Source organism: Pollachius pollachius (assembly GCF_949987615.1).
Source record: "Pollachius pollachius genome assembly, chromosome: 18".
Classification (NCBI taxonomy): Eukaryota; Metazoa; Chordata; class Actinopteri; order Gadiformes; family Gadidae; genus Pollachius; species Pollachius pollachius.
This window is the reverse complement of record NC_136951.1, coordinates 14,241,328-14,260,473: the sequence shown is the minus strand read 5'-3', so window position 1 is coordinate 14,260,473 and position 19,146 is coordinate 14,241,328. Positions and strand designations below refer to the sequence as shown.

The window sequence follows — 19,146 nt, the reverse complement described above, 5'->3', positions numbered from 1 at the left end:
CGTATCGCATTCGGTCCATTACTGTAAACGCACGTGTCAACAGTTACTGTTGACACTTTGTTTGACGCATCTCAAAACAAAACAGCTAAAGATTGCACAGAGTCATACCAGTTTGAGTGAGGCAGTTTCGTCGTCCATTTCCTGGCCGTTTTGACTGCTCTGCCCGTACCTCTCATGAACTCGGAGAATAAGTGGAGCACGTCCTCACTTCCTGATGAAAGTGTAAACTGCTATGTCTGGAACGATCACATGACCTTTCTCCACGCCTACGACGAACTCAACCTTATCGCCGGCCACGCTAGGTACACACACACACAATAATGTAATATGGGGGGGGGCCTTCCCTTAATGTGGTGATAGGGGGCTGATATGTGGGTGATATATTGGTGATATGGGGTTGATACAGGGGTGATACGTTGGTGATATGGGAGTGATATGTAAGTGATACAGGGGTGATATGTGGGTAATATGGGGCCAATATGCGAGTGATATAGGGGTGATACGGGTTGATATGTGGGTGATATGGGTTGATATGTGGGTGATACAGCGGTGATACGGGGATGGTATGTGGGAAAAGTGATCACTCACATTACTTTTTGATATGGTGGTGATAGGGGGGTCATGTGTGGGTGATAAGGGGGTGATATGTTGTATCATCCAAGCATGAATTGATCATGCTGTCTTTAATGAGTGGTTGGATTAAGGGACGGAAGGGAAGGTGAGATAGATGAAAGGATGAATGAAAGATGAAGGATTAATGGATGCTAAGAGGTCAGAGGTCAGTACCTCAGCCCCAATGTGAGGCTGTCCGTTGACCCCCCTTCTCTTTGTGGACCCCCTGCTGTCCTCTGACCCCCTGCTGTTAGGACCCCCAGCCTGGGCCTGGGGGGGCTGGAGGCAGGCCCGGACCCGACGTGGTGGTGGTCTGCTGCGGGGGAGGGGGGCTCCTGGCCGGGGTGGTGGCAGCCCTCAAACTCTCAGGGTCGCCCAGGACCAGGATCTACGGCGTGGAGCCGGAGGGGGGGTAGGACCAGTAGCACCAGTATAACTACAACCAGTACAACCAGTAGGACCAGTTGCCCCATTATGACGATGCTAGACCACTACAACCAGTACAACCAGTAAGACTTGTATTCCAGACCAGTATAACACCACTCTGTACCAGACCAGTTTAACCGGTAGGGCTTTCCCAAACCAGTATAACTCCACTCTCTACTAGACCACTACGACCAGTGAAACCAGTAGGACTTTCCCTGACCAGTAGGACCAGTTGCCGCAGTATGACTCTCCCTTCTGTCCCCAGCCTGCACCATGTACCAGAGCTTCTTGGAGGAGAGGCCTGTTGCCATGGAAACCAAGAGCATCGCCTTGGGCCTGGCCCCGCCCTTCGCAGGTAAGGTCGCCGCTCACCTTCAACCCTCACAGCCTGAGCGTAGCCTTAGACCCTAACCCTGACCTTAGACTCTGACCTCTGACCCTAAACCTTAACCGTAGACTGTAGACTCTGACCTTAGTGCTCTGTGTCTGACCCTAAACCCTAAACTCTGATCCTAAACCTTAACCGTAGACTGTAGACTCTGACCTTAGTGCTCTGTGTCTGACCCTAAACCCTAAACTCTGATCCTAAACCCTAACCGTAGAAGGTAGACTCTGACCTTAGTGCTCTGTGTTAGCTGCCGCTTCGTGTTCCTCGGTCAACATGGTGGTTGTGTTGGTAGTGGGTTTGGTCAACGCTTAAACCATACAGAGGAGGTACGGATTAAAATCAGGGACTTTCATAGATGATGTTGCAGAGTGGGATACCTACATCTGACCACCAGGGGCAGCAGTGCTGTGTACAATAACCTACTGCTCTCTAACCTGAGGAGTAGGCCGGCAGTTATATGAATGGTCATTTGTGTCAGAGCCTATTTTTGTGTCCACACTTAAAGTGCTGCTAGATTGTTTTGTTATCTATGTTGACACACAAACCGGTTTGCTGCATTACCCTGTTGTTATCAACGGTTTCCTTTGACAAAACAGCATTCAAACATCAAGAGGGGAATTATTTGGATAGTGGTACATTCAACCAAGCTCTTTGACCTTGTTCTTTTTTATGAGTAGCATTGACAAATTTGTCATTTTATTCATTATTTTAATATGTTTAATATATTTGCCGTCCATTACATTTTTGAACGAAGTACTGGATTACTATGTGATCCAAGAGTTTCTATGAAAGCACTATACCGCTTGCTCTATACTACGTTAGATTTCGGTCACTGGAAAACAAACTCCCGAGTTATGAGTCAGAACCCAAGCAAGCTCTGTCCAATATCTAGTTTCAAGATCTCATTTTACCAACGGTCGGGGTGAGAGCTCTTAGACTACCTCCAGGATTTCTTTGTAATATTACTATTTTGTGCACAATCCAGAATTATGTTTCATCCCAACGGTAAAGATGAGGTCTATTTCTTATTTAAAGCTTGTTCTTTTGGTATGTTTTTAACGAGCACGGGACATTTACGTTTACGTTTACGTTGAGGGCATTTAGCAGACGCTTTTATCGAAAGCGACTTACAATAAGTACATTTGTCAGAAGAAGGTCAGACAAGCTCTAACAATTGCTATGGTTAACCCATTCCCCATAACCAACAAAGCTAGCTATGGTAAGACTTTACACAATGCTAAATTCTATTTTTAAGTGCAAGGACGTGCAACATACAATAAGTGCGCACATTAAGTGACAGGATGTGTAACATACAATAAGTGAGTAGAAGGGATGGCAATGCAGAGTCTAGGTAAACTGAACAGGAGACACCAAAAATAAATTAAGTCAAAGACCTTTGGAGACTGGATGTGTTTCTATTCCAATAACATCATAAAATCCAATAGAGATTACCTGAGTCTTAAAAAATTAAACATTAGATGCTGATCTTCAGCTGGATGGAGCTGGCCACTTGGGTTCTTCGTCCTTTCCTCCTTCTTTGTCCAAGATCTCCCTCTTGCTTGATGTCGCTCTGCCGTACATGTTTTGATCTCCTTCGTTAAATCATGTAGGCGTGTGCACCTGAGTGCTCGCTGCACTATGCCCAAAGGACTTTGACCAGACCAGAAAAGAAAAGAAGGCGCCTTTACAGGAACACTGTTTTTGAGGCAGTGCAGCCTCACCCTTATCCTTTTGCATTTAGGGCGATCAGCTGATGCTTTTATCCGCAAGGCTTACAAAGGCTCATTCCCACAATGACAGGACTCAATCGTGCAAGGCGACACCCCACTCGTCGGGAATCCATTATACTCCAGTCATTTTAAGCCAAAATGGGGGTCAACCTAGAACAAATTGCAACAGAAACAAACTCAACTGATTTTGTATCCTCAATATGTCCTGAGTAAGGAACAAAAGCCCAGAAGAATCCACTTAGGGGAAAGTAATTGTTCAGTGCATGTAGGACACATTTGGACAATGTAAACCAAAGCCTAAACCAAATGATAATAAGGCTTTGCTCAGGAGGTACAGAGGGTTGTCTTGAAACCTGAAGGTTGCTAGTTCGATCCCCGGCTCCCAAAGTCCCCTAATAGTCCAGTCAATTTATGCATTTATTAACAGATTTTGTATCCTCAATATGTCCTGAGTAAGGAAAAAAAGCCCAGAAAAATCCCATTAGGGGAAAGTTTAGAAAAAGACCCAAATATAGCCTATTCATATGCTTTTTCTCCCGTGAATAGGGCAATTTTTTTTTACCTTTTAGATATCACCATGAAAATTACTGAGTTGATTATTTACATCAGAGGTCAGCAACCTTTTCAACATGCAGTGCCAGTTTGACATTTTCTCATTAATGAGTGTGCCTTAAGCAACAATATATATAAAAAAATAAGCTGAATTATGACACAGAGACCAAAAACATTTCCAGAAGACCTGGAATTGTACTATTTCCAAAACCGACAATGATTAACCTTAAACCATTAACCTTGACTGAAACATTAAGTAGTCAACCTTTTAACCTCATAAGTAAACGTAAGTCAATGGAGAAAAAGACGGAGGTCAGCAGGACATAGAGATATTACAGCCTCATGAGCAGGCCCGCCGCTGCCTATACGCAGAGTACACAGAGTGCGTAGGGCACCAAGTACCTGGGGGGGCACCAAAAATTATGGTTTGTAAAAAAAATAAAAAAATTAAAATAATTATTACATTATTGAATTAAAAAATATATAAATTAGTTATGAAGAGGCCCACCGTTGTTTTTTCTTAATTGCATAACAGAGTCATACCAGTTTGAGTGAGGCAGTTTCGTCGTCCATTTCCTGGCCGTTTTGACTGCTCTGCCCGTACCTCTCAGGAATTCGGAGAATAAGTGGAGCGCGTCCCCACTTCCTGTCTGATGAAAGTGTAAACATCTGTGTCCGGAACGACCACATGACCTTTCTCCACGCCTACGACGAACTCGACCTCATCGCCGGCCACGCTAGGTACACACACACACAATAATATATGGGGGGGGCCTTCCCTTAATGTGGTGATAGGGGGCTGATATGTGGGTGATATATTGGTGATATGGGGTTGATACAGGGGTGATACGTTGGTGATATGGGAGTGATATGTAAGTGATACAGGGGTGATATGTGGGTAATATGGGGCCAATATGCGAGTGATATAGGGGTGATACGGGTTGATATGTGGGTGATACGGGTTAATATGTGGGTGATACAGCGGTGATACGGGGATGGTATGTGGGAAAAGTGATCACTCACATTACTTTTTGATATGGTGGTGATAGGGGGGTCATGTGTGGGTGATAAGGGGGTGATATGTTGTATCATCCAAGCATGAATTGATCATGCTGTCTTTAATGAGTGGTTGGATTAAGGGACGGAAGGGAAGGTGAGATAGATGAAAGGATGAATGAAAGATGAAGGATTAATGGATGCTAAGAGGTCAGAGGTCAGTACCTCAGCCCCAATGTGAGGCTGTCCGTTGACCCCCCTTCTCTCTGTGGACCCCCTGCTGTCCTCTGACCCCCTGCTGTTAGGACCCCCAGCCTGGGCCTGGGGGGGCTGGAGGCAGGCCCGGACCCGACGTGGTGGTGGTCTGCTGCGGGGGAGGGGGGCTCCTGGCCGGGGTGGCGGCAGCCCTCAAACTCTCAGGGTCGCCCAGGACCAGGATCTACGGCGTGGAGCCGGAGGGGGGGTAGGACCAGTAGCACCAGTACAACTACAACCAGTACAACCAGTAGGACCAGTTGCCCCATTATGACGATACTAGACCACTACAACCAGTACAACCAGTATGACTTGTATTCCAGACCAGTTTAACCGGTAGGGCTTTCCCAAACCAGTATAACTCCACTCTCTACTAGACCACTACGACCAGTGAAACCAGTAGGACTTTCCCTGACCAGTAGGACCAGTTGCCGCAGTATGACTCTCCCTTCTGTCCCCAGCCTGCACCATGCACCAGAGCTTCTTGGAGGAGAGGCCTGTTGCCATGGAAACCAAGAGCATCGCCTTGGGCCTGGCCCCGCCCTTCGCAGGTAAGGTCGTCGCTCACCTTCAACCCTCACAGCCTGAGCGTAGCCTTAGACCCTAACCCTGACCCTAGACTCTGACCCTAAACCTTAACCGTAGACGGTAGACTCTGACCTTAGTGCTCTGTGTCTGACCCTAAACCCTAACCGTAGACGGTAGACTCTGACCTTAGTTCTCTGTGTCTGACCCTAAACCCTAACCGTAGACGGTAGACTCTGACCTTAGTGCTCTGCGTCTGACCCTAAACCCTAACCGTAGACGGTAGACTCTGACCTTAGTGCTCTGTGTCTGACCCTAAACCCTAACCGTAGACGGTAGACTCCGAACCCTGACCTCTGAATACTTGGAGGAAAGGTTGTTTGAATTCTAAAAATGTTTAGGAAAGGTGCCTCGATGCAACCTTTAACCCACCTTCATCATAGGTTACTCCTGACCAACATTTACAAAAGGAAAGGCGATATTTGTTACCCATAATCCTTTACGGCGGCAATACTTAAAGCAACGGGACGCCGACTCTACGCGAAGACGCATGAGAGACGCGGTAAAGCAGAAGAAGAGAAGACCCTGAACCTCATCATTAGCACCCTCAGATCATGGCCCTTGACCTTTGACCCCGGCCTCCTCTCCCTCGCTCCCCAGGCAGTCTCCCCTACCAGCGTTGTCGGCGCCACGTGGATCAGATCGTGCTGGTGAGTGACGAGGAGATCAGGGTGGCCGTGTCGGCGCTCTACCGCTCGGGTCTGGTGGTGGAGCCGTCCGGCGCCGCCGCCTTCACCGCCGTCCTCGCCGGGGATCGGATCCCGGACCTGGCTGGCCGGAGCGTCGTGTGCATCCTGAGCGGAGGGAACATGGGGAAGGACGAGCTGGACCGCTTCCCCGACTGAGAGGGGAGACTCCCTCGCCCACCTTACTTACATCTACATTCAGGGCGTTTAGCAGACGCTTTTATCCAAAGCGACACACACGCACAGTGTGTGTCGCTTTGGATAAAAGTGCAGTGTGCAGTAAGGATGTTCATAGAACCAAGTGCCAAGCACTAACAATCGTTAGGTCAACCCATTCTCTGTATATGACAAAGATAGCTAGGATAGGTTGCTACACAATGCTAAGCACTATTTTCAAGTGCAAGGATGTGCAACATACTAAAAGTGCATAAGCAGGCTGTGGTGGGGGTGTGGGAGGGTAAGGGGGGAGGCTATACAGAGCCTAGGTGAACTCTGAACAAGTGAGTGTTGAGTCTTATGCGGGAGGTGGTGAGCGACCCTGTGGTCCTGGCATCGGCAGGGAGTTCGTTAAACCACTGCGGTGCCAAAACAGCTAAGAATTGTGACTTTGATGATCGACCTTTGCTTGCTAAGAGCAAGCAAAGGTCGATCATCGGCTACATGGGGAAAGAGGACCTCGCCCACTTCCCAGACTGAGGGAAGACGTTTTGCCAAACCATGCTTCTAGTGAAGAGTACTCCTGCTCCTGTAGGGCGGTCGAGTTTCACTGTTGATCTACTTGTGTACCGGTTTCCACACTTTGACGACACTGCGTTTCAAGGCTCACAATCGAGAAGAGCTTCAAAGAGACGTCAGCCAGATACAGCCAGTGTGATGAGCGGGAGAAGATGAATCATATCACAAAACCATAACCACATTACCGTTTTTGATTCATATGAACAGTAGAAGTAGAGCGAGTCACAAGTATAAAAAATAAGTCAATCTTTATTTTTAAATCCATAACTTTGATATTTTTATAGGTTTGTAATCAATGCTAACAAATTCGGAGCAAAGTAGGGGATTTTCGTACAATTGACGATCACTGTTGAATCCCCACAAAATATGAACCCTTACCGACTGAATAAATGAATTCCGGGCAAAAATTGAGAACACTCCTGAGTATTTTCTTGGAACAAAGTGTTTGCGTTTCTTTCAAGAACAATTACGGCTTACTTGATTCCGTTGCAAGCCAATCATTTTATCAAAAGCCTTTCCACCAAAGCCCCCCTCCGACTACGAATACCCCCACAGGTATCTAGTCCAAAACATGACCAAGAGCCTCCCCGAGGGACAGGTCCCTCCCGGAGCCTCTACATCACGTCCTTGGTGGCCATCTTGCAGACGACAGAGTCAAGCAGACCTCCCATCTTCTCTTCCTGTGGCGTCACTTTGTACAGCTGGAGGCAACAGAATGAAAAGACAAGTGTGGTGACGCTGATGTACAAATCCCCATCCACAAGGTTTTGCAGAATTTAATAAAAGGGTTGCAGCTTTTGCAGAATTTAAAATGCTCTCTTCGAAATCCTTCACTACATCAAACACAAAAATCCGGGAACGATCCAGACAAGGACTGATAGACCACTAACAGATGGTTTATTTTGCTAAACATGTGACATGGGTCACGTCAACTAATGGTCAAAGTTGAGTCAGACAGGTTGACCTATGCCCTAGTGGTTTGGTTTGTATCCCAGCCCAAAAGGTTCTCGGTTCAAACCTCGATATCTCTGGGCTACCTGTGGGTATCCTTGAGCAAGATGTCCTAACCCAACCCCTACCTGCTCCTTAATGGCAAGCATCTGAATTAACTAAGTCGCTTTGGGTGAAAGCTCAATTAATAATAGTCCTAGTATGAAACACAGGGGTGGATAGTCCTTGATTACATCTACTCAAGTACTTTACGATATTGAGTTACATACATACTTTATGCTACAGGGAAATTGATTCTTGTACTTCTACTCAATTCAATATTTGACTCCTGCCCCAACTACGTGCATCCCTACATTGGCTACCTCAGAGAATACAGTCATTTGTTTTACTCAAATACTACTTTCTTAGATGAGCAGTACATTTCCGTGTGGATTTAATTTGATCTTTCCAATCCACAAAATGCGTTTGTTAACCAAATTGTGAAAGTTCAATTATTTTAAGAAGAAGATGTGAAGATAAGGTCATGATCGATTGATTGCAGTAAAACGGTAGCAGTACTCGAACCTTCCTGATCTGCGTGACATCCGACAGCGTTGGAAGATCCTCCAGGTGGACCTGCTCTCCGTCCACCTTCTCCTTGATGTCCGCCAACGTCTGGCTCTCGTCGTCCGTAGCGACCAGCACCACCAGCACAGAGTCGTCTGCGTCCGAGATGCCGAACCTCTTGAAGGCCTCAGAGATCTGCACACAGAACCATTTCTCAAGCTTGACTTATGTGTTCTTTGGACATTAAGACTCTAGTGTGCTCTCTTAAAAATTGTAAATGGACCGCATTTACAGAGTAATTGAACTTTGAACAATTGGAAAATATAAGTATATTTCTCGACCTTATTTTGAACAACCAACGTAGCAAGACACGAAACACACACACACACAGTATAAATACTGTCTGCTCTATTCCAACATCACCGTACTGAACTGTTCCATAACATGACCATGAAGCACAACTCTACATTTGAGAGGATGTGTGCAGGTACCTTGTTTAAGGTTGTAGTCATGTCGAGCTATTAATTCCCTTACCTTAGTTTGTTATTGGACCCGGAGTAAAAAATATCTCCAGGTATTATCGAAGCTGTTTGCCCGTATATCAATGTCAAGAACGTGACATAACGTCCATTCATTTATGCAACTTGTTATTATTGGTATTGGTGCATCCGTCAGAAGATGGGATCGTGGTTTGGACATTAAAGATTGACAAGTGATAACATTTTATTAGTGTAATTTGAAAATGGAAGGCCTTTTGCACCAGACTAGATATGATGGCACGGACGTAGTGTGTCAACATCTCTGACCGAACAGCAGGTGAGGGACCGCACATAACCAACTCACTGCCACTCCCCCCCCCCCCCCCCCCACACACACACACACACAGACACACACTTTGAGGACTCACATTATTCGTGGGCGACAGGTTGAAGATGATCTCAGAGTTCAGGCTCCTCGTCTTCATCTTCCCAATAGTCTGCAGATGAACTGCCTTGTTCGCCGCTACAATCACTTGGAAAGGGTCCACCAGCTGCCATTGAAATGCAAGTGAATGAAGCAAGTGAATGAAATGCATATGAAAACCAAAATACACACTGGCATAGTCACCCCATGCTTACCATCCTGGGGTTGATCAGGGCGGCGGCGATCTGGCCCCCCATGGCGCTCCTCCTCAGCTCTGCGGGGTTCCGGACGCATTTGAAGAGCATCAGCGTCACCGTCCGCCCGGGGAACAGCTCAAGGGGATGGGATGAGTGCATGTTTCAACCGTCGATCAGACCCGACCCGGCCCTAACCACGACATGTGAGGCGGAACAATAATACTGCGACACAGCTTCAATGAAAAGTTCCGTTTGTTCCTTCGTTTTTTTAATACTTATAAAATGTCAACAGACTCGTGATAGTTTTACCTGAATGAATGTATACGAATAAATGTAATTATCGTTATTTAATAGAAATATATTGAATAGTAAGTCTGAATGATACTCACGGGAAACTGTTTCCGCCCGGACCGTTTGTAGGAGCGGACCGACAAACGTCAAAAAGCGCATAACTTCTGGTTGGATCCGATGGATTATAACGATAAGCTCCAATATCGCCTCTAAACTCTGACATTATCCACCCGTACAACGAGACAGTTATGCGGCGCAGTCACTTTCACATCACATATTGAGGTCCGCGGTCGGTAGTTCGATTCCCGGTGGCCATGGAGCGGTTCGAGGGGTATGTGTTCACCGCTCTTTGCAGCACCAACCTCCTGGTCTCCTGCCTCCTGCTCTCCACGGTCACCCGGGAGCAGAGGGAGCCCTACATGGACGAGGTGTTCCACGTCCCGCAGGCCCAGAAGTACTGCCAGGGGCGGTTCAACGAGGTGAAGGACACACACACACACACACACACACACACACACACACACACACACACACACACACACACACACACACACACACACACACACACACACACACACACACACACCTCGTCTGCTGGATAATCTTTTCAGATTGAGTGACAGATGTGCGGAGGCCTTTTGATGGCTGACTGGTCATGATGGATTTACCCTCAGAGAACTCCGACTTTATTGAGGATGAAACATAAAGAGGCTTGGCCTCAGTTTTAAGTCCAACTCATTTGTGGCTCAGAGGCTTTTCCACGAGACAACGTTTGTACCGACATTATACGGTCCCCAATTATCATTTTGCAATATTAATAATAATGTAGTTTAGAAAAGTACAATTGAAGGAGCTGAGGTATACTAGCATTTCTAGTCTTGACTTTATTGATCTACAACAACATTTATGTAACCATATCAACTATGTTAATATTGACAATCAACAAATAACTTATATCTAACACAATTCAAATCTTTAGTACCCCTGGACGTGGCTCAGGTAGCCCCCTAGGGTGAGCATTCCCCTGTTTGAGAATCACTGCTCTAACTTCCAGCTTCTTCAAGGGCCTCTGATCTTGTGGTCGGATTAGGTTGCTAGTTTGATCCCCGGCTCCTCCTCGCCGAGTGCCGAGGTGTCCCTTGGCGAGACGCCTCACCCTAACTGCCGGCTGTCGCCCTTGCGGGGTTGCCTCCGCCGCCTGTGTGTGAATGAGTGTGTGAACCGTTGCAAGTCGCGTTGGATAAAGTTGAGCCGCTGAATGATCTTGTTTGTCCGCAGTGGGACCCCATGATCACCACGCTGCCCGGCCTGTACCTGGTGTCGGTGGGCGTCATCAAGCCCCTGGTGTGGCTGGCAGGCCTCACGGGGGGCGTGGTCTGCTCCACGGCCATGCTGCGCTTCGTCAACCTGCTGTTCAACGGAGGGAACCTCTACCTGCTCTACCTGCTCACCTGCAAGCTGCACCTCCGGGAGAAGGTAGGCAGCGGCCGGGGCGCGGTGTCCGCTCGCTGTATTCTTGTAGTGAAGCGTGAGCATCCATGTTTTTCCGACTTCTAGTGCTCGAACGCACATAGGTCAGAGATGACGGTTAGGGTAATTCCGACTTTCCACAGCATAACACCATAGTGTTGGTATGCGATCGGTGCATAGACATGCCTACTCGCCGATACGGATACTGCCTTTTAGGCAGTATCTGAGGCATTTCCGATACTGGTGTCGATATCCGAACAACTCTACTCTGTGGTAGGGCTGGGTATTGCCAGGGACCTCACGATTCGATTCTCTTTAGGTCTTGATTCGATTCGATTTTGATTTGATATTAATCCAATTGCTTCGATATCGATTCAATAATACTTGCAGACGAAAAATACCTAAATATTATTTAGAATTAACCATTTCAAAATGAATTAACCATTTCATTGTGCTTTAACTAGCAAAAAGGGAATACACCATTGTATAGTATTGTTCCTGAGCTAAACTTGCAGCATAAAAGTAATAATCATAACATGGACAAATGTAAACGGGCATACATTTAGGCATACTCGCTTCTAGATTATGACAATGACTGAGTATGCTTCTTTTTTTCATGGAAATAATCGATTTCAAAAATTTCTAAATTGAAATTCAATCGACAACAAATAAATTGCAGTGCATTGATGAATCAATATTTTTACCCAGCCCTAGTCTGTTGTAGCTTATTGTACATGCACACGTTCCATCTCAGTGATCCTCCCACCTTCCCTCTCTCACCCTCTCTCCCTCCCCCGCTCCTCCAGAGTAAGAGCGCGTGGCGACGCGTCCTCTCCGCCCTCTCCCTGTCCACCTTCCCCGTCCTCTACTTCTTCAACTTCCTGTACTACACCGACGCCGGCTCCACCTTCTTCATCCTGTTCGCCTACCTGATGACGCTGTACGGCTGCCACAAGGCCTCCGCCCTGCTCGGCGTCTGCGCCGTGCTCTTCCGCCAGACCAACGTGGTGTGGGTGGCCTTCTGCGCCGGCACGCTATTGGCCGGCCAGCTGGACGAGGCGTGGCGCACCGACAGCGCCAAGAAGAGGGAGGAGCGGGCGTCGCCGGTGCCCCTCTCGCTGGCCGGCGCCAGGCGCGTGACCCGCTTCCTGCTGGACTTCCTGGTGTCTCCGCCCCGGGCGAAGACGCTGCTGCTGGTGGCGTGGCCGTACGCGGCCGCCGGCGCCGGCTTCCTGGCCTTTGTGGCGCTGAACGGCGGCATCGTGGTGGGCGACCGCTCGAGCCACGAGGCCTGCCTCAACGCCCCGCAGCTCTTCTACTTCCTGTCCTTCGCGCTCTTCTTCTCGCTGCCCGCCACCCTGTGCCGCCACCGCCTGCTGCGCTTCCTGCAGGCGCTGCGCCGCGAGCCCCTCCTCTTCCTGCTGCTGGCCGCCGCCGGGCTCCTGCTGGTCTGGAACTTCACCCACGTCCACAAGTACCTGCTGGCCGACAACCGCCACTACGCCTTCTACGCGTGGCAGCGCGTGGTCCAGCGCCACCCTCTGGCGCGCTACCTGCTGGTGCCCGCCTACGTCTTCGCCGGCTGGCACTTCCTGGACGCCCTGCGCTCGCGCCCGCCCTTCTGGACGCTGGCTCTGCTGGTGTGCGTGCTGGCGGCCACCGTGCCGCAGCGGCTGCTGGAGTTCCGCTACTTCATCGTGCCGTACCTCGTGTTCCGCCTGCACGTGCCGCTGCCCTCGCTGCCGCGCGTGCTGCTGGAGCTGGGCCTGCACGCCGCCGTCAACGCCGCCACGCTCTACCTCTTCCTCGCCCGCCCCTTCCTCTGGCCCGGCAGCGAGGACACGCAGAGGTTCATGTGGTGAGGAGGTCCGCCCGCCCAACAGCCCGCCCAACAGCCCGTCAGCCAATCGGCGGCCTCCCCTGGTACCACCTGAGCCGGTCGGGGCCAATGGGGGGCCGGTGCCGAGCGGGAGAACTTTGCAGCGTTGGAGCGAGAGAGAGCAGTTAGCCGTCCCTCTGAGGAGATACAGAATTGGTTTCTTTTTCTGAACGTATGATTCCTTCAATTGCGTATTCTTTTTTTCCAAACAGCCGAGATCATGTTTGAAAGACAAACATCCCGTTGTTTTTTTTACAAATAGTCTTAGAGAGTCATCAGCAGGGTGAGGGGACGTGAGTCATCCCAGGTAACGTGAAGTTCACCGTGGTGGTCTGAGAACCTCGACGACGGTTCAACACTCGACGTGTTCTTCAGAGCCCACGGCCTCTGAACCACAGGGCCAGCGGACTTCATCGCCCTGTTTGGTGGAGGTCAGCCTGCCACTCAGCCTCACAGGAGGAAGAGAGGGGGGAAGAACAGGTCTGTCTGCATCAGTGTCTACAGCAGGCCCCCGGTTTGGAACACACACACACATGCTGTGCGAGTGTGCGCGCATTCCTCAAAGTGCAAAAGGATGTCATCTTTCCAAGAGCTTTCCCTTGTTCTCACACACACACACACACACACACACACACACACACACACACACACACACACACACACACACACACACACACACACACACCTCTCGGAGTTAGTTTTTCTTTCTGAGGTTCGTCATGGATTAGCTTGTTTTCTTATCGGTGTTCTGATGTCACTTCCTGCTGTGTTGACGTCATTAGAGGCTGAACACGAGCCGTCATGAGCCAACATAAATCCTGTGTTTCTGTGATTTTCAGTGTCTAGAAATAAGTCTCTAAATTGTTACTTTCATGTGTTTTTTTTACTGTGATCAGTCAGCCCATCAGTGTTTACTGTAATATCTGTAGATTTTGTTGTGAATTGTTTTGTTTTGTTTGAAATTGGTGAGTAACTAATTATTTTCTAAGAACCCTAGTTGTTCATAGTTTTGAAATGTTGGCATCTCAACAATTGAGATTAGATGTGCAGTGAACTGCTGGAGAAGCGGCACATTTTCATTCCGCACCCTCGTTGGTAATTAAATTACTTGGCGTTTGATTTTCCAAAACAAACATAGTTTATTTTGTTGTGATTGTTTCCCTAAACCCGTCGACCTTTGGTCACATGTCTGTCTTCATGTATGTGCTACATCGCCTGTGAACACATTAAAAGTTCTAGAAAACAAAAAGTTGTTAAAGTTGTTACCAAAGACAACACAGCATTTTTTTCATATTTTGGTCTTGCCGTTTCATTGCTCAAGACTGTTAGTTATAAAGTCCTTGGCCACACATTTGATCAACCGAATGATGGTTTAGAAAATGAAGAACCGAACGATGTTCCTTATTGACTCTTAGGTTGGTCATCTTTTAGCGTGTATTTTATACTTATTGTGGGTTATAAATGTAGTGTAATCGCTTGAGATGGAGATAACGGGTGTACCTCCACTCAGACTCCAAAAGGGGGCGACAGAATATCGTTAAGGGTCCTGGAGGAGATCATAAACTACAAATAAACCATTACAGAAGTCAAGTCGTACTGCCGAAGTCAAGGAAAATCAGCGTGTCAGTCCAGAGGGACAGAATTAAAAGTGAGCACTAATAGGGGGAAAGAAATCGGTCCTATCTGAAAGATCAGGATCATTAGAGGTGAACTCTCAGCTCCTCGTTTCCCACGCACCACCATGGCGCGTAATTAAGACGATGCACCCAGACCACCGTGTGTTTGTGTGAGCGTGAGTGTGAGCGAGAGCACCTCAAAGGTCCCTCGACACCAATCCCACACAATTTACCCATCGAATTTCCCTTTTATGCGAATATAGGCCTACAACTCCGAGATAGAAACGTACAAAAACAAACATCTCCAAGCTGTAGAAGCTCAGTCACTACGAAGTGAGGACCAATAAGATCCCCAGCGTACACCGACCTCACTGTAGCGCAGTGCTGCCCCACTAGGGGGCTTCACTGAGCTCCTCAGACCAGGACGCAGGGGGCTGGAACACCGCTCTATTGTAGAAGTTGAACGACAACGATGCATGAGCTAGTTCTTCATGTTGCCATGCAGCCAGGAGATCACCTGTGTGTGTGTATGTGTATGTGTGTGTGTGTGTGTGTGTGTAGTGACGGCTGGTTTAACCGCTGCACACTGAATACTCGATGCACAACAGGTGTGCAGCCTCACCAGCCCCAAAGATTCTGCGGCTGGTGAGGCGGCTTAAACCAGCCCTCATCCAAACACACTCATCGGCCCAATGTCCGGACTCACAGACTTTATTGCGCGTTCTCGCAAAATTATTAAGGCTTTAGGGCTGTCCCAATGTTGAATTCCAAAGGGTGTGGGGGTTTGAGTCCATACTTATCGAGCACTTTCCCTGAGTCCGCATCAGTTCGGAATTACCCACAGTTCAAAAGCGTTGTGACGTTTACCACGGAGACCATAGGGAAATCCGGAAATTAGGAAGGTAAACAACAAGACGACGCTACTGTCAATGCGCGACCAAATGGGAATTTCTGCCTTTTTTTAGTGAGCCGGATCAATTGGATCAGCTCACCAACAAGAGCCGGCTCTTTTGTCTCCCAACCGGCTCTTCATATTACTAATTATACCTTTTATAATTCAGCCAATTGTAGCCCGTTCTGACTTATGATTAGTATGTGTAGGCCAATAATCACATAATTCAATACATCCTTTATACTGAAGTATTCAAAAGTAAAAATTATATTTTCTAATATCAATAAATTGCTGTAGCCGATTGTTTTCATTGCATTTACAAAAAATATATAATAAATAAATAAGAATAATTCCAAAACCGGCAAGTCATTAAATCATTAAACGTTGCCAAGGTAACATTTGCTCTCGTGAAGTGCTGTCCCAATCCCATATACCTATCTGAGCCCATGTTGCCTCACGCACTCACTCACTTAGCACCTGAGATCAATGAAGTCTGTGAGTCCTTAGTCCTTAGTCCTGAGGGCTCACTTTCGGATTGGGCCATCATCAAATATATATATTTATATGTATATTAATTATATATATATAATATACATTTAAATATATATATATATAATATATAAATATATATATGTGTGTGCCCTGTGAATTGTAATGTCAAAAAAGAGACATTTAGAAAGCATAATGTAAAGCTTTGGATTGAGAATATAATTTTGAGACAATTACAATTTACAATTACATTTATGAACGCACAGATGGAGAAATAGATGAGAACGTGGGCGTGGCCCACTGATAAGTGTGGTGTGTGTGGTTAACCCGTAGATGTGGTTAACAGTCGTGTCTTTGTGGGTGTGGTCTAATGTGATCCTCCCAAACTGAAAGTGGATTACATAACGACGCATAGAAACTTTTCATATGGAAGAATAATCCTCCCCGCTCAAAGATACTGTTCTTAATTGCTCCCAAAACATAAGGCATGACTCAGAGACAGACGATCTGAATTAATCCAAATTAACACATTAATTAAAAACCCACTCCTTGGTTCAAAGTCAAAGAAAGAAAGGAGAGATATTTACCTGACGACACCATTTCTTGGCAACTTCTCGAGAAACAATTAAAGGCGAATGTGAGGAGAGGCTATAGTTAGCGCCACGGTGGGAGTAGGGTGGGCGAAGGCATGATAACATGTGTTTGGTTTGGCTATTCGCGAGGCCGGTATGCTAACCGCCCACGCCGCGGTCCTCGTTAGCATTCTGTAGCATAACGGAGAACAACAGAAACACAGAGTCACTGCGGGGGATGCCGGACAGGACGACATGTCAGCCCTGACACACGCGCGCGTGGGCCGGTAAACACATACACGGACAGAGAGACAGGCGGGGGGGGGGGGGGGATAGACAGGCAGAGAGAGAGACAGGCAGACAAAGAGAGAGGTGGTGGGAGAGAGACAGGCAGACAGCAGAGAGAGATACAAACACAGACAGACAGAGGGACAAGGTGGCAGACAATTGTGGGTGAGACCGGTAGAATGAGGGACAGAGAGACAAGCTCATTGACTGATCACTCCGTTCCCTATCACTTTTTAGAATCGTTAAATTAAAGTCGGCGTCCTTCGACCTCAGAGCGTCTCGGTTGCCATGACTTTTCTTAATTTCCATAGTGACACAATCTCCATCTACAGTACTGTCTTGCTGGTCGGTTGCTAGGCGACCAGGTACGCCGGGGGGTGGCTGTCAGGGGAACATAACGATCACCCCGTGTCGACCCCCCCCAGAGTCGTTCATCACAACGACAGGATTTACACTTTGACCAAAAAGACAAAGAAATCAATAAGTGACACAACCATCAATAGTCGGTCGGCCTGGGACTGACAAAAGGGCTTTGATTACTTTGTTTAGTCGTTCAATTATGGGATGTATGCGATGCAACAGCGACAATGTACGAGGTCAGAGTAGATGCGTGAAGAGAATAGCCCAAAGGGGCATGTCGAAAGGGCGTCGCCCAGGGTTACCGGAGACAATTCGAGAATACACAAAATGCAGCACGACAATTTAGACCGTTGTAAACAGCGTTCCGCAGCCCCTAAACATCCACAGCGGCAACGCAACGTGGCACAATTTCAACATCGCATCCGTACAAAGCAGCCAATACCACGGCCGTAAAGTCGACCGAATAAGAAACACTGAAGGAAAAACATTAACAATGTTTCGTTGATCTGCTCCTGAGAAGCGATGAGGACAGGAGAGAGGAGAGAGGACAGAGGAGAGGGGAGAGAGGAGAGGGGAGAGAGGAGAGAGGAGAGGGGGAGAGGAGGGAGGACAGAGGAGTGAGGAGGGAGGAGAGAGGAGAGAGGAGAGAGGAGAGGGGAGAGAGGACAGAGGACGGAGGACGGAGGAGGGAGGAGAAAGGTGAGAGGAGATGGGAGAGAGGAGGGAGGAGAGAGCAGAAAGGAGAGAGGAGAGGGGAGAGAGGACAGAGGACAGAGAAGGCCGCCTGCGTCCAGGTACGCGTCCGTCAGTTAACCGGTTTCATGCCATCAAATCCACATTTTCCGGGGCTGCAGGGAAAATTGACAGATTCAATTGACGGAATCAAGCAGTGACACACACACACATGCACACGCACACACATACAGGCACACATACATGTGTACATTTTGACACACACACACTCCCACACACAGGCACGCACACACACACAAACACACACATTTGCATGTGTACATTTCAACACACACACTCCCCACACACGCACACACACACACAGCCGGAGCAGGGGTCCAGAGCTTCGTCGTCACGGAGATGAATCGCCTGAGCTCACCATCTAAAAATAGCTCTGGCCACCATGTTGAAATATAACACATGTACACGCACGCACACACTTACACACATGCACAAACACGTACATACACACACACACGCACACGCACTAACAACCACATCAACACACACAAACGGTTGGGGTGTGTGCGTGTCACTGTGTGAGTTGGCAGGATTGACACCCGTATCAGCCAGTCATCCCCCCGCCCCCCCTGTTTCCGTGGTGATTAATCTGTCCATCACATTCCCCAGGGAAGGCTGGGGGAAGCAGGCGTGACCGAAGCTGGTTCTGGAGGAAACAGATGTGGTAACATCTGGATAAACCTGAGGAAATCATCCAGATATCATCAACTAGAATACTCATTCATCAATACAATGATACACAGGAAACACATCAAAATGACTAAGAACTAACTAATCGAAAGTACAGTATCTCCTCTGGTCTGACATACATGAAAAGCATCCCTATGGTTACGCCGAATACCAAAATAAAAGCCCCCTAAGGTTCCACTTAATATCATAAAGAAGTCTCTCTCCCTGGTTTTATCAAAATAAATCTGTGGCTTTGCGTAAAACGTTCAAAATAAAAAGCCCCACTTTGGTTTGAGTCGTTTTCA

At 47.8% G+C, this 19,146-nt stretch overlaps 3 protein-coding genes and 1 pseudogene across 4 annotated transcripts; 3 read left to right on the top strand and 1 right to left on the bottom strand.

Moving 5' to 3' along the window:
• Positions 1-249: 249 nt before the first annotated feature.
• On the top strand, positions 250-1,738 carry LOC307089582 (phenylserine dehydratase-like; annotated as a pseudogene). Its single transcript has 4 exons — positions 250-302; positions 876-1,024; positions 1,304-1,393; positions 1,719-1,738. The product of its transcript is annotated as a phenylserine dehydratase-like (transcript).
• A 2,658-nt stretch (positions 1,739-4,396) lies between these two features.
• Positions 4,397-6,389, top strand: LOC307089180 (phenylserine dehydratase-like; the record flags this gene model as incomplete). The annotated part of the gene is given in 6 exon segments (XM_079755326.1): positions 4,397-4,449; positions 5,019-5,050; positions 5,053-5,162; positions 5,164-5,167; positions 5,421-5,510; positions 6,145-6,389. Coding segments are annotated over 6 exon segments (534 nt in total).
• An 866-nt stretch (positions 6,390-7,255) lies between these two features.
• tprkb (Tp53rk binding protein) lies at positions 7,256-9,764 on the bottom strand. Its single transcript, XM_079756111.1, has 4 exons — positions 9,581-9,764; positions 9,370-9,492; positions 8,481-8,657; positions 7,256-7,666 (listed from the first exon to the last, which is right to left on the bottom strand). Exons 1-4 carry the CDS (start codon positions 9,719-9,721, stop codon positions 7,580-7,582), a joined length of 528 nt encoding a protein of 175 aa, XP_079612237.1. The 5' UTR covers positions 9,722-9,764; the 3' UTR covers positions 7,256-7,579.
• Positions 9,765-9,996: 232 nt separating this feature from the next.
• Positions 9,997-14,412, top strand: alg10 (ALG10 alpha-1,2-mannosyltransferase). The gene is made up of 3 exons (XM_079755540.1): positions 9,997-10,332; positions 11,132-11,329; positions 12,130-14,412. The coding sequence occupies exons 1-3, from the start codon at positions 10,168-10,170 to the stop codon at positions 13,183-13,185; spliced, it is 1,419 nt and encodes a 472-aa protein (XP_079611666.1). The 5' UTR covers positions 9,997-10,167; the 3' UTR covers positions 13,186-14,412.
• Positions 14,413-19,146: the final 4,734 nt, after the last annotated feature.